The sequence below is a fragment of the Urocampus carinirostris genome, chromosome 1 (assembly GCF_059441175.1).
Source record: "Urocampus carinirostris isolate Australia breed hairy pipefish chromosome 1, RoL_Ucar_1.0, whole genome shotgun sequence".
In the NCBI taxonomy this organism is placed as follows: Eukaryota; Metazoa; Chordata; class Actinopteri; order Syngnathiformes; family Syngnathidae; genus Urocampus; species Urocampus carinirostris.
This window is the reverse complement of record NC_142349.1, coordinates 44,836,713-44,852,495: the sequence shown is the minus strand read 5'-3', so window position 1 is coordinate 44,852,495 and position 15,783 is coordinate 44,836,713. Positions and strand designations below refer to the sequence as shown.

General features: G+C 39.0%; 1 protein-coding gene across 7 annotated transcripts; it reads left to right on the top strand.

The window, feature by feature from the left end:
• The first annotated feature begins 1,262 nt into the window (after positions 1–1,262).
• Positions 1,263–14,979, top strand: LOC148374817 (uncharacterized). Of its 7 annotated transcripts, none has more exons than XM_088355562.1 (12): positions 1,263–1,536; positions 1,615–1,727; positions 3,608–3,688; positions 3,770–3,905; positions 3,967–4,052; positions 4,151–4,315; positions 6,066–6,161; positions 6,347–6,415; positions 6,604–6,719; positions 8,361–8,426; positions 10,336–10,407; positions 10,509–12,172. In XM_088355562.1, the coding sequence occupies exons 3-12, from the start codon at positions 3,641–3,643 to the stop codon at positions 10,627–10,629; spliced, it is 975 nt and encodes a 324-aa protein (XP_088211688.1). In that variant the 5' UTR covers positions 1,263–1,536; positions 1,615–1,727; positions 3,608–3,640; the 3' UTR covers positions 10,630–12,172. The 7 variants fall into 7 exon arrangements, with proteins under 7 accessions (XP_088211688.1, XP_088211679.1, XP_088211644.1 ...); XM_088355553.1 differs by having other exon boundaries at positions 1,615–1,784; XM_088355518.1 differs by adding an exon at positions 13,107–14,979 and having other exon boundaries at positions 1,494–1,784; positions 10,509–10,602.
• The last annotated feature ends 804 nt before the right edge of the window (positions 14,980–15,783 follow it).

Sequence of the window (15,783 nt, the reverse complement as noted above, 5' to 3'; positions counted from 1 at the left end):
CTAATAAAATAATAGTAATTTTCTTATTCACAAACTACAAAAAAGTGCAAGGAGAAGTAACGTATATCGAATACAAATTCCTGGTGCAGGATACAATTATGACTCATGATCATCTCAGGAGCGGAAGAAAACCTCTGGGGCCCGATTTGGTCTCAAGGCCTTGACTTTGAATATTTAACACTGTAGAGCATCTATGTCATACTGTTCAGTGTAAAAAAAAAACAGGGATGCACTTTTTCTTCTACCTATAACTGATAAAATCCTGGTTATATTAATCGATACCAATACATTTTACCACATGCCATAAATGGAAAAAAAATAAAGACGCAAAACATTTCTATGATTGATTTATTTTTGTGATTGATTTATTTTAAAGATAATACTGTACAGGGTACCTTATTCTTAAGGCAGCACGTATAATTAATACATACAGATATGTGTTTAGTAAATTACATTAATTTAATATAAAACGCTTGAAATTAAGATAAAGGGTCACTGTGTATTATTTAGTGCCCCCTAGGGGTAAAAAAATACATTCGTTTTATAAAAACAACACAATATTGATTTAAATAATAATCTAAAATACATGAACTTTCATATAAGCATGCTTTTTTAAATAGCCATCGGTAAGGCCATTTGTATTTATTTTACATAACATTGTTTGCTAGCTTGCTGCTACTGGTACCCAATAACCTCAAAAAGGCTGGGCAAAAAAATATGAGGAAAAGGGTCCATTTTGGTCTCTTTGGTTTCTTTATTTTCCTCATGTTGAGGTTTTTGAGTTTTCCTTGCCCTCGTGTAGGTTTTTGATCAGGGGATGCTGGGATAATTGTTGTTTGCAATAATCTGTGGTCTGTGCAGTCCTTTGAGATTCTTTGTGATTAAGGGCTATACAAATAAACGAATAAATAATAAATGACTTGACTTGACTTAAGATTTTTAGCAGTGAACTGGCAATACCATCAAATACTACAAGACTGGGCCTAATGAAGCATAGAAAATACTGCACTTCAATTTAAAACCAGACTGGACGTCAGCACTTTTACACCTTCACTGCCCTCTATTGGCAGTAACGAGCATTTGGTTTGTATTTATTAAAAAAAGAAATCATAACTTTTGATAGAAATGAGCTGGTGGGCTTGCTTTTTTCACACCACTACTGTGAAATGTATCATCCAATGTGATGGATGTTTGTATTTGCCTGTTAACGATGGCGTCTTTAAAACGGAATCTTTTATATCTGGTTCTCTCGTATTGTGTTTCTGTTGTGGAATATAGGGTGGATGACATTCTCCTCAGTTAGGTTCAAAAGCGAACACTTAATAATGCACAAGATTTTTGATTCGAGTACATTTCCTGATTTTCGTGATTTCTTTTCACATTTTAAGACCATTTTTCGTGGAGTTTATTGACGGGATTTTGAAGTGCTTTCACTGAGAAGTTCTGAATGTCATTTGCGACCTTGAACTCACCTTGCGTTGCCTGTAGCGACGCCGGACGCGAATGCACCTCACGCCAACAAACCTGCGCGCACACGTAAGGGTCTCTGCGTTGTTATCTGTATTTTAACGATGCAGCAGGTGGACGAAGACGTGACCTTCTCGGAACTTCTAGATTTGAGTTTCGGGGGGCGCCGCACCGGCGTACTGGACCTGGGTTCCCTACGACGGCTCCTGCTAGCGCTGCTTATCCGTTTGGGCATCCAGGAAGTCCGGACAGTTGAGCAGGTCTGTGGCCCAGAACTTGCGGAGCGCGTTCGGACCTGCGAGGACAGATTGAAACAGGTTGGACTGAGGTTGCTTTGGGTGGCGCGGTTATTCGTCCCGTTTTTTTTTTTTTTTTTTTTTTTTTTTTTTTTTTTTGGGGGGGGGGGGGGGGGGGGGGGTGATGTCACTCAAATATTTTTACAGAAACAAGAATAGTCTAATTTTAAAGTTTTATTCTAACTAAGGCATTTGTACACATGTAAAACAAATAATTGCATCCAACTTAAAGAGATTTTAGCACATAATTATTTAAATACACATTAATAGAACTTTAATCTTGTTTTCTAAAATAGGAAATTGTCATTTTCAATCGCTGTTTTTGTTATTTTCCCTATTTGAGTGGATTATGAAACTCGGGGAAATTGTTTTCGACTGTTATATCTTTCAAAATGGCGAAAATCATAAAAATATTTTTTTTCAAAAATGTTCTTTTGTTATATTCCTGTTATCAGCCTGTAAGCCACTTGTGACTCATTTCTGCAGAGCGGATCACAATTGGCCCGGGAATACATTTGACAATGACGCATTTGTTTGTGGAGTTCCAAAGTCTAGGGAGTATATCATGAAGATTTCGTTACACGCAAAGCCGATTCAGACTGATATATATATATATATATATATATATATATATATATATATATATATATATATATATATATATATATATATGGGACACACTCTCAACTGCAGTTTACAGTCAGGGTGTCACCAACATACCCCGTTTTGGTAGTAGGTTGCAAAGAAACCATTTAAATGGAAGCTCATTTAACTATATATGTTCCCTTTTGGGATACTTTTTGATGGAAACCCTCTGATCTCTCTCTCTCTCTCCCTCTCTTTTTCTCTCTCCCTCTCTCTCTCCCACACGCGCGCGCGCACACACACGCACGCACACACACAAACACGCACACACCTAGTACAGTCTAAATACGACGATATCCTTCTTAATTTTGTGACATTTTTTGTGACACTTTGTAACCTGCTAGCAAAAATCTATATGACAGAAAAAGGCCTTCTCAAATAAGCAAGTGTAACTGCACACCTCATAAATGTATGTGTGGACAAATGTATGTGCATTTAGGATTCAAATTCAGAAATTTTTTTGTTATTGTCAAAAAGTCCGGTGAAACTTTGTTAAGAGCATTCATTAGTTCAATCATTAAAATAAAAGAACATTGCAGACCTTCTTTTGAAACCATTACTTAGAAAAAAATGATGGTCAAAATGAGCCTCAAAAATCTTAAGTGACAGAGAGCGGTAGACAAATTTTAAGTGGTAGATTTGTGTTGATATGTGAAACAGGCTCTGGCATTATAAATATTATTTCATAGATTTGATCAAATCATTAAATGACACACAGTAGAATAAAATGAGCTGAAGAATTATATTACGTTAACACTATTCTCGTTCTTTGACTTGTTTTGTTTTGTTTTTCTTTTCCTCATGTTAAAGTTTCATTCATTCAATAAGCTTGTGTCTTTCATTCAACAAGCTTGTGTCTGGAGTGCGGGTTTGGAGTTTTTTTTTTCATTTTTTCTAAAATTTACAGTGTGGCTCTTTCAATTTTAAAAGAATATATATTTTTGCTTACTGTATATGGCTCTTTTGGTCAAAAAGGTTCCCGAGCCCCGATTGATATATTAGTGAAGTAACGCCTTAACACACCAAGTTGTAACGACAGTGGAGGCACAAAATTTCATTAGTAATGCATTACAGTACCTGTCATAGAGAAAAGTAATTGTGTTCCAGGAATGTGTTCCTTTGTAATGCGTTAGTCAAACAAGAAAACATCAATATTTTGTAAATATTGTGTGTCTATGTGACTTGTGCATTTCTGTCAGGTCATACGTCTTGCAGAGGACCTCCAGGAGCAGATGTCGGCCCTGAAGCTGCGTGCTGAGGAGCTTCACCTCCGCCAGCAGGTACATTGACAACTTTATGAGGACCCCGACTTTTAGAACGCAGTGAATATTTTTATAAAACATTTCTCCGGGGGTCTCTAGGGTCTTGCGTCTGTCTTGTGGCTGGAAGAACTGAAAGACTATGGTGCGCGGCTTGGAGCTCGTGTGGATGCCTTGGAGCTTGCAAAGGCGGACGCGAAGCAGATGGACCTCCTGCGACAACTTATAGGTGACACCGGTAAGTAAGCCAAGGCTGCACGCTCATCTCTGGATTTCTGCTCACACGTGCTCTCTTATAGACCAGCGTGAGGCGTGCATTCGTTTGGACGAGCGCCTGTCGCTCCATGAAAACGCTATTAAACGACTGAGCAAGCAATGTTGTCAGGTGGGACTATGGAACCAGAAAGATGGTAACCTTCAATAGTTACCGTACGTCATCATTGTTTAAAGTGACTTTTTTTAAAATTGTATGCTTGACCTCAGCTGGACAACCTGCAATCTGCATTGGACCAGATGATGTCCTCTTTGACCCTTGAACCCTCCGATAGGAGAGGTCGCAGCCCAGACGACCTGGGTGGGAAGTTGCGTCTTCTTTTGGAAAGAAAAATTGCTGATGGCGTGAAGCGCCAACAAGAGGAAGATGCTAAGGTCAATAAAAAAACACACCTCATAAATGTATGTGTGGACAAATGTATGTGCATTTAGGATTCAAATTCAGAATACTTTTTGTTATTGTCAAAAAGTCCGGTGAAACTTTGTTAAGAGCATCCATTAGTTCAATCATTTAAAGGAATTTCATATTACATAAAATATCCGGAATACACATCTATAAAACTCAAACCCATTAATAACCTAATGTAAACATTTAAGTGCTAACATGGTACCATAAAAAAACATAACAGCAGCATAAGTCAATGTTAAAGTGCAATCCTTTCAGATGGTCATCATTATTCAGTAGGGAAGAAGGGTGGAGAAAGTGGTGAGTAATGATGATATATTGCAACAATGCAACCAGTTTAATGTTTGTTAGTCGCTGGGTGTGATTGGATGTAGGTGTAAGAGTTCAATAGCCTTACAGCCTGTGGATACAGACTGTTGGCGAGTCTAGATATTCTGTGCTGTATGGACTGTTATCTTTTCCAGCGATTGGAAAAGGTGGTGAGGAGGATGGTCCTGGTCCTGCAGAATGTTGTGCGCTCTTCTTAGACAGCGAGTGCTGTTGGTGGTGCTGATCTTAGGGAGAATTTCAGCATTGAATTTTATTTGTGTGCACACATGTCTGTCGCCACGCATGAATTTCACTCAGTTATATTCCAACATTTTGCAATTACGGTATTTTCCGAATAAAAGGCACAAATAAAAGTCTCAGATTTTCTTCAAATTGTGTGACGCGCCCTATCGTGCAGTGCGCCCTGTGTGTCATGTAAGCGGCGAGTTTAGCTGAGGACACCATGAGGCTGCCCTTCACACTTCAGAGCCTACAGTTTAATTCTGATAATTGGGTGAGATCTGATGAGATCTGTGAGATCGTTAACATCTCCAACTAATGCGACTTTTATGCATCTCTTGAGACTTTTAAGCATCTCTTGTTTGATTGCCGTCATATCCCGATTGCGGGAGAGAGACAGGTGACATTACATGCAATCCATTGTTGCTGATGGATGCTAATGCTGTAGCGTATCTAGTAATTTGAAAGTTATTGTGATACGGGAGGCTGAACAGAATTGTCCCCCAAATGAAAATTAAATCCAAAATCTCACTTACCCTTTATTGAATGCTTTTCGTATTTCCGTCCGCCATGATGTGTTGATTTCTACGCTACGCGGAAGAATATGGGAATCAAGCAGCCACGAGAGAATTGAAGAGTTATGAATTGAAGGTGGAGGAAGCTAAAAAACAAACTGACAAGTATTTATCCATGCATTTTACTTTGTAATCAATACTTAAATAAGCCACAACCAAACTCAGTTTTGCTACCTCTGTATTTTAAAACAGCCACACTTGTATGCTTGACTTTGTTGTAAGGCAGTGTTGTGCCGAAAAATGCTCTCGTCTCCACTGCATGATGTGTCCCTTCTTGCGCAAATGTTATATTTATATTTATCTTGGTATCTAATTTTAGGGCAATGTAATAAAACAGTAAAGAACGGAGCATTTGCACCTTACATGCGCGAGGGGGGGCATTTCATGCGGGGGCGTTGTCATTTTTCAACACATAAGCGGCCACAGTAGTGGACACTCGCACCCTACCGTGGAGTGCGCTATGTGTAGTGTAAATTACAGAAATAGAACCTGCTACGGAGACTGCGCCTTTTAATACGGTGCGCCCTATGGTCGTGAAAATACAGTATAAGTTCATGTGCATTTGAGTGCATGCATATATTTGTGTGGTATAAAGGCATCCCTATCGACTCTTCAACGTGAATGTGAAAAACTTCAAGAGACCATCAGGCGTCTCCACGATGACAACAATTACAAGCACATCCATATCCAGGTATAGTAAAGCATTCACAATCAAAACACTCCTTGACACTGTTATTAGAATTCCTCTAGTCCACCATTGTTGTTACACAATTATTAAACTACTTGGATTGGCATTTTGTAAATCATTGTTAGACAATAACAAGAAGGTAGCAAAACATTGCCAAACTAAAATAAGCTTAATATAATTTTGACCAGCAACTCCAGAGGACGTCCGAGGAGCTGCAGGAGAGCAAGGTCGACAAACGCTCGCTTCACGCCGAAGTTGTAAGATTCTTGTGTCAGAATGGATCGCACGCCTCCAATATACAGATCATGCATGATGGAGGTGAATGTGTATGCATCTTCTGGTGTGTGTGTGTGTGTGTGTGTGTGTGTGTGTGTGTGTGTGTGTGTGTGTGTGTGTGTGTGTGTGTGTGTGTGTGCGTGCGTGTGTGAATATGCATATGTCACAGAAAAAGCAACTTGATGAAGCTCAGAGGAAGTACTTACAGATGAGTCGCGAAAAACTGCAAATTCCAGAAGATACTCAGTCTGACACCGGGGATGACACCGCTGCTGGGATCAGGAAGTATGTTTCATGAGAGTTAAGCATGAGTGAATGATACATATTCGGATTTTAATGTCAATGCATCAAAGGTAAAGAAATAAGTGCAATATGTTAGAAATAGTAGAGATTTTTCTAACTAATGAAGTATTGCATATATTGGAGTAGACAAGTAGAGACTTGTAGTATAACAGTGTCAAATGATTTTGGTATTGTCGAGACCAGAACGGAATCAGGACCCAAGTTTATTGAATAGAAAGAGGAAGGGCAACGCCCGCGATCCAGTGCTCACTGGACGCGGGAAGCAAGTCGCTTTCGCAATCGGATCGTGATCCAAATACAGAAGTGGATCTTCCGTAGCGGGAGATGTTGGTGTCAGGGACGGAAAAACAGATCGATTGCCGGGACAGGAGAGCAAAAACATGGCCGGGATCAAAAACGGGTCGTAACCGGAGACAGACGGGGAGATCAGGAACGGACAGGTGGAAAAACGGGACAGGCGGGAGTCAGGGTCAAAAAAGCTTGCTTTGTAACAGCAGAGGTCTGCTGACGGACTGACAACCGGAGAGTGACAGGACTGGCCTTAAAAAGGGACAGGGAACCAATCAGATAGCCCGCAGCAACTGGCGCCAAATGAGCAGGCACAGGTGATCCAAATCGGTAATCATGACAGGTACTAGAATAGAATAGAATAGAATAGAATAGAACAGACTACTCCACTATAGTCTTTAGTGTCTTTGATAACAACGTAGTAGACATTGTTTGCAACAAGATTAGACATGGGACTCATGGATAAACAAGGTTAATACGTAAAATACTTAAAGAGAAAAATCAGATGAAATAATGTCAGTATAAATAGTCAAAAATATTTACCAAGTAGTGCTTGGAGGCTGGCCTTGGTTGTAAGTGAATGAAAAAAATGTAACAATCGTGCAATGAAAAGTAGTGCAATTACATTTAGCAGCAACAAAATTCCTATATAAGGTAATAAATAAAATATAGATACCCATTTTTCATTATAATACCGATTTTTCAATACAAATGACAAGATTTTTCTCATTCTTGCCCATTTGTTAAGGGTTATGATGTCTCTAGAGGAGTAACGGTGTATGAGCCTGTTAGTCCTTGTTTTGTATGTTGCAGTGCACAAATATACTGATAAAAGTGATAAAAGCCATATTTACCAAGGTAAATATGTAATGCTCATTGTCCACCTATACTCTTCCCTTATGATGGAGTTCTGGCTTTGATTCTGGTTAATCTAAATGAGGAGAATATGTGAGCAAAACGTATTGCTTTTTACAGTAATCATACAAATTACGTGACAATCCTCGCTCAGCACAATGTCACATCCCACCAGATCTACTCCTGCTTCTATAACACCAAATTAGAAAATACATGAAAAATTTGAAGTGTTTCTAAATCACCCTTCAAACGACCTTCATTGACTTTGTTTTAAGGGACCTGCAGCACCTACCAGAAGGTCAAAGAGGTGGTGGCTGGGCTGAGAGGAGTGCAAATTTGACTGTAGAGCATTACAGATAGCATATTGGGTTCTAATTTAGTCATGACAATGCCATAATTTAAAGGGATGATTGAGGCAAATCAAAGCTTGTGTTAATAATCATTTTATGTTGCTGCTTATGTGTGTGCGTGTGTGTACAGACAGCTGCTAGAGACACATCATTGTTTGTCATGTGACCGTCACGTGGTTAAACATCTTCATTCAAAGTAAGTCATTTAGGACGTTGTTTCGCAACTAGTTGGTATGGGACCCAAAAGTGGGGCACCAGGCTGCTGTGGATGTTGCAATAATAAATAATACACATATATCGTCAACATAAAATTTAGGTTATTCATATGCTAGAAAAATGAATTATTTAATTTCCAATTGTTTATGATTTAATGAAATAGGGTTTAACACAAATCGAAACAATGTAATTGAGATTTTGAATAAAAAAGACAATCAACATATTATGATAGGCCAAATAATAGGCCAAAGTTTAGTCTGGCCTGAAAATACACAAAGCAGTTAACATCTTCTTCCAAAGTAGTTAATTCAAATGTTTAACAAGCATGCGCTTGAACTTGTTTCTTAATTTAAGTGTAATATGATTGGCACCAAAAATATTTCAACTGGTGTCCTTTTAACGATACAGAATAGGCCATTTTGGCTGAATTTACATTCAGACAATACATTTTTATGAAATTGAGACCACAAACCCAGTGTTAAAGGCATGGAAATGGTTAATTATGTTGATTATGAATGGACAGGGAATAAGGTCTAGGGGACCCATATTATTTTCATGTAAAACGGTCATTGTATTTTTTTGTTCTCTTCATTTGTTTTTTAAACATAATTTTATTCTGTAAAAGAACAGGCAAGGACATTATGGGTACATATCAGTGGGGAGCTGTAAGTCTTTGAAGGTGTAAAAGGAGATGTTACCTGCATCCACTATAGCAAAGACTACCTGAATATCACCGCTTTGGAAGCTCAGCTGTTTGATGGCTAGCTAAGGAAAAAAAGTCAAAGTCAATGACACTTCCTAATGCCCTAAAAAATTGAGTCGACACCTGAAATGTCACACCACAGAAAAAGACAGGTAAAGTTTTTTTACACATGTTGAGCATGGCCAAACACAGATACAGTGGAGAACAGAGGTCTCCAATGCAGTGCCGGTGGGCACCAGGTAGCCCTCTAAGAACATAACTGGCATGATGTTTTAGTGGTTGACTGGGTCTATTTTACTTGTCATAATTACAACCGGTTAATAACATACAGTAGAAACAACGATATAAGAATAATATAAGTTGCTGTTTTTGGTATGCATATCCAGCTGGTAGCCCTTCAAGCTAATCAATCAGTCACAAAAAGAAGCTCTCAGCTTGAAATAGGTTGGTGACCCCTTGCGTAGAATGAAGGATATATGAATTTTATTATACAGTAATTAAAACAAAGCTACTGAGGTGAAACGTCCTGGCTTTCATTAAAAATTCATATAATAAGAAAATGTATCATTCTACTTAATTATATTTACATGTGATTTTTCCTTCTAGGGTGAACGTCCAAGCTACTTAATTTTTGAACTTTTTTCATAATAAACCTCATTCATGTCGAGCAACTCAGTATCTCACAACTAAATGTTAATTAACAATATATATGATATAACGAAACACATGTACAATATAACATGTTAAACTACATAAATAAACACGTTTGAAAAAAAAATGGTGTAAGATTATTTTGTATTTTGTAAGGGAAAATACAACACTTTGTAAGGGCATGGAGCCGTGGAGGTTGACAGGTATGCTTTGTATTCAAATGAATATTGATTTATTATGAAGTTTTTTTACTTTCAGGACTGGCTAAATAATGAACACTGTTGCTTCAAAGGGAATATTACTACTTGGAGTTGTTTTGGTTTTGCGAGTCATTCTGTTTTCTGCTTTTTGCAAAAAAACGTGCAATACATTTTAGAAGTGGAAATTTTTGGGGGATTTGGGTCGTGGCTTGTAATTTGGGTGGTATGGTGGGTGTTGAAGTCAGGCCAGTTAAGAATATCTTATTTAGGAAAGAGGATACACATATACATGCAGACACACAACTAATTCCAATCATCTTTATGTGTGTGCACAGTAAAAGTGTGTCAGAGGCGTGGCCTAACTGCAGCCCCGGCAGCAGGCCTTTGACGAACTTGACACGCTTCAGGTGAGGAACTTCAGGATCAAATTTGCGTCGAAAGGTCAAAACCTACAAGTTCTCTAGTGGGGGGTGCTGTTGGAGAAGGAATTAAAATGGTTTGCTTTCAGGTACCCCTCTGTGTCAAGGAGCTGCGGTGGGGTGCACACAATGACTTCCACTACCCAGCGCCGGCATAGCGGCTGGCGGCCCCGCAGTCAAATGGTAGGCGGTGCCGCTGTGCTGCTGTGACTTCTTACACCGCATGTCAAAGTTAGGGCCCACAGGCCAGACTGGCCCCGTGAAGGATTTGATCTGGCCCGCCATAAATTTCTGAATATAGTGGTACGTCTATTCATGAATTTAATTCATTCTGGGAGTAGCTTCGTAACCTGAAAACTTTGTAAGTTGAGACACATTTTGGAGGTAAATGCGATAATCTGTTCCAAGCCCCACAAAAATACAGTACGATATTTTTTTTCTGAATCATAAAAAAGCATTAAAACATGAAACAAATACATGTTAACATTTATTCCTGCAGAATAAACATAAAACAAGAGGCAGGTAATGTAATAAAAAAACCGAAGAATAGAGGAAATAATATAGATATTCATTTACCTCTGCCTTGCGTTTATTGAAAAACGGATCCAATGGCGTCTGTTTTTCCCAGCTTTTGACAATCCGTAGGAAATGCACGAGGCAGACATAGCGAGGCTAGTAGTACATGAATTTAATTTACATTCATTTCAAACCAGTACGATGATTAAGACAAACTGTAATGTATTGAACCAGTTGGGTACCCGTACGCCATACGGGGAATAGAATAATAGTCACGTTAATACTGAATGTCAGTGGGAGACTGTTCTGTTCTGCTGCCCGCTACAGGATAATACACTGTTGCTCTAAAGCAGGGGTCAAGAAAGTATGGCGCGTGTACCAGATATGGCTCTTTAGATGAGCACAAATGGCTCAGAGATTAAATTCTGAGAATACAAATAGCTTCTGCGGCGTTTCAATTCTGAAAAAGAAAAATTGAGTCTGGTGCACGCATAGCAAAGTATCCCTAGTAAAGAAAGAGGTTCGGTCCAGTATGTATAAAGGGCACAATCCCAACGACGGTTTACAATCAAGGTGTCACACAAACAGACCCTATTCCGGCTATACGTCTCTAAGGACTCCTTGATATGGGAGCTTATTAACCAATGTATGTTCGCTGTTGTGACACTTTATGATAAAAACCTACAGAACAACCTGTAAACACCCAAAAAGCCAACCAAGCACATAGAGCAATTTAATTGGGTGAATGGTAGGGTTTTGCAGAGCTATGCACACAGCAATGTCTGCACTTCATCCTAATTTACAGTATTTTGTGACATTTTTACAAAATTAATATTTATGAAAAAAAAAATGCCTCAACAATCTTAAGTAACTGTGGGAGGGAAATAAGTTTGAAGTGGTATATTTTTGATATGGGACACAGGCTTAGGCATTATTCTTACTTTATACATTTTATCAAATCATCTAACGTCACACTGTGAAATCAAATATGCTGAAAATGTAGATTTTGTCTGGAGAGCGGGTTTGACGATACTCTTAAATATTGTCTTAAAATGTCTCAAAAAAAAAAAAACAATATATTGTGCTATTATGTCTCTTTGGGTCTGGTCTTGTGTCAAGTCATTTATAATACAAGACGAAACATTACAAGGTGTCAGGACCAACTGGAAATAAGCAGCAATTATGGCACACACAAACCACCGCCGAATCTGAGCCTAAAAGGGAATCCAGCTGAGAATTGGAGAATGTGGCTGCAATGTTGTAAATGTTTCTGTGTTCCCAGAGCTTTTTTAACAGCTCCTACTGGAGTTTGTATAGTTGGTTCAGGTGTAAAACTGCATTCATTCAACTGTTAAAAAAAAGCAGTTAACACATTCAAGGCCAACCATGGAAATCATTTCCCCCCATTTTCTTTGTGAAATTTCGTGTTTTGCTTTGAAAAGATCCCTGGTCACCCATGATTAAAATGTGATGGGAGGCTACTAAAGTAGGCTGATTGCTCAAGTAGAATACTGAAAACTACGGTAAGTTATAAATTTGAAGTTGACATTCTCATACTGATCGGGCCCGCCTGGGAACTGGCCCTAGAGCAAAACTGACTTTTGCATCCGTTGGTTACAAACATGCTCACTTACTCACAAGTGTGTCAGCGTGTATTGATTGTTCAAAAAGTAACACAGTTATTGTTTGAAAAATATTTCAAATGTTTCACCATATGCATGTGTACACAACGTGAGCTCATTAATAGCACACCTACCTGACGTAAACACGTTTATATTTGTAACAATGCTTAAAGGAAATGCCTGATCAAGTTTTTTGAAATCATTTACTTCCTTTTGTGGTGACTCAGCATTGAAAAACCTCATGATTGGAGCCCACATTAGGGCTGCACCCTATTCCTAAAGGGACACTCTGTAATATTTCACCACTAGATGTCGCTGTATTGTGTGGTGCAATTAAAAACGCGTGCTACAAAACACATGGAAATTCAAACTACAGAGACTCATAGTAACCAAAGTGGATCATTTTTTTTCCTTTTTTTGCCCGGGCTTTAACAAGGTTTTTTGGGTTTTAGGGGTGACCATAGCAGCAAGATGTCTCTAGGTGTCGTGTTGTTAGAAAGATTTAAAGCATTTATGTTTCTCATCATAATACATTTTGTTTTTCTGTAGGAGAAGCACAACTAGATCGTGTCCACTCTCTACCTCTTTGTAATGAGGACAAGGGAATGGAGGGCTTGCGCACTATTTCGCGCAACAACTGAGCATGGTTTAGGAAAGGATGTGTACTGTGCTGTAATGATTTTATGGGTTTTTGAACTCCATGAGGAGAGTAATATTTTATTTATATATATTTTTTGTTTTCTTCACACAATGCATTAGTACTCCAATTTTGAACGCAACCGTTTTTTGGACTATTGATATCTTAATATTACACTGATAACAACAATATATTTTTATTCAACTGTAGTTATGTTTGATAATTCGATTTCTTAGGTTATTATGGCTACTGGGCAAGATCAGGCCCACCAACATATTTCATCTGGACCACGAGACAAAACTGAGCAAAGCACAAGAAGGAAAAAAAAGCTGTGTATCAGACAATGACCTGCAGTATTAAATATGTCCACTGGATGTCGGCAAAGATAAGCCCCACTCACAAAATAAAACACACGCTGTAGCTGCATTCGCTGACTACCATTTATTAACCAGAGAACATTGAGGAAACGAACCATCCCGGTGTTATTTGACCTAAAAGAGAAGTCACGGACACATTGTTTAAGGCAATACAATTGCACTTAACTGGATTTCTTAGCCTGCGCCCCTTTTTGTAGCACCATAAAACCTCTATTCTTTCTTGCGTTTTTGCTGTATTTGTATAATGACAATAAAGGACATTCATTGATTTATCCATCCATCCATCCATTCATCATCTGCACCGCTATCCTAGGCAGGGTCTTGGGGGTGCTGTAATCCCATCCCAGCCATCTTCAGGCAGTGGGCAGAAGACACCCTGAACCGGTTGCCAGCCAGTGTTAGGGCACACAGAGACATACAACTCACTTGCTCATTCACACCTAATGTCACGAGGTGGAGTGGAAGGGGGCTGTCACGAGGCGTGGTGGAGTGGAAGGGGTGACCGGACCGGAACGGAGGCAGGAAGGGAGAACTCAATTGCGTGACGATCCATAAGTTTGATTTAACAAAATAAAAGTTGTCCAAAACTCTGGGACATAACAAAACAAACAGTTGTTTCTTCCAACTCAACTAAACAGGACAAGGCATAACAGAACGGACAATGTTTAAAACTAAAACAGGACAAGGCATAACAGACCGGGGAATGTGTAATGAGCCAGCGCCCGCCAAACCCACAACCCAGCCTTAAGTAGCAGACCAGCAATCAGCTGATCTGCTACAGCTTGAGTTCGGGGGCGCGGCAGACTGGTCGCCATGGCGACCGTGACACCTAACGACAATTTGGACCGGACAATCAACCTGACATGCATGTTTTTGGAAACCCACGCAAGCACAGTTTGTTGTGACAGTCTGTTGAGATTGCAAAATGTTGCAATGTTATGTTTATGGTCAGGAAAATTTGTGTTATTGCTTTCAATGCTACACTTGCATGCTGACCCAAACATAGTGTTTATTTTGAATACATAAAAATATGACCTTGTGTAGCGACCCTCGTTCATGCACGACACAAGGTTTCACAATCTCTGGTTTATTGCCTGCATTCAGTAAATAAAACAATACAAAAGTCAGGGGTCTCTGTTCTCGACTGCAATTATCTTCAACGCTTACAAAATTCACTTCAGCAACGGCAAGCAGACAACATGCGAGCACATTAATAATGAAACTTCGATAATAACAATGAACATAACTTTCCCACGTACCTGCATTCAGTAAATAAAACAATACAAAAGTCAGGGGTCTCTGTTCTCGACTGCAATTATCTAAAATATTGAAGATACAAAAGAACGGGTCATCACTCAACAGGCCGCACCTCGTGTCGTGTTTGCATCAAAACATGTTGCATTTTCATTTCAAGCTGTATTAACTTCTTATTTAGTGCTTTTTTAATACACATCATTTAGAACAACTTATATATCTTTATATACAAAAATAATTTCGAAAGCAGCTCAAATGTCTAGCAAAATATGCATTTTTTTTATCCAACTGATATTGGGCACAGCTTACCTTCAACGCTTACAAAATTCACTTAAGCTACGGCAAGCGCTGAAGCCCATAAAGTGCCAAATGAAAAAAACAGTCGCAGACGCCCATGACTTAACAACTGAATGAGGTACCGGAATATTAACAGTAATACAACAAAAACACAGATTTTGTGAGAATTCAAAAAAACATTCAAAACAATCAAATTTCAACTCTGTTACACCTGCTTTGGAATTAGATCCCAGGTAAACTGGAAACTGGGTGTTTATTTCTCCAACAAAGCAGCTGGGAAAAACCCACAGGTTCGCTGATCAGCTGGTCTTGTTTTTAATGGATGTCATTTCCACGGTGAGTCTGCCGGAAGGTAATTGTTCAAAGATTTAGCAAAAATAATAACTAAACATACAACAAAGGGAAAAAAATAATAGCCATACATAAACACAATTAAATAAATCACAAAATTTTTGCACCAGCACGGCAGCGCAGTGGTTAGCGCATGTGCGGCACAGTTCTGAGGTCATGATATCGAACATTCCTGTGTAGAGTTTGCATGTTCTCCCCTTGCTTGCGTGGGTTTCCTCCGGGCACTCCGGTTTCCTCCCACATTCCAAAAACATGCATGTCAGGTTAAGTGGCCGGTCCAAATTGCCTCTATGTGTGAATGAGCGGGTGG

Bases quoted from the DNA above. Each gene is read 5' to 3' on its own strand.
- LOC148374817 (XM_088355511.1), top strand. From the start codon at position 1,572: ATGCAGCAGGTGGACGAAGACGTGACCTTCTCGGAACTTCTAGATTTG. The intron at 1,785-3,607 runs GTTGGACTGAGG...CATTTCTGTCAG, and splicing joins GCGAGGACAGATTGAAACAG to GTCATACGTCTTGCAGAGGA. The intron at 8,427-10,335 runs GTAAGTCATTTA...GTGTGTGCACAG, and splicing joins GTTAAACATCTTCATTCAAA to TAAAAGTGTGTCAGAGGCGT.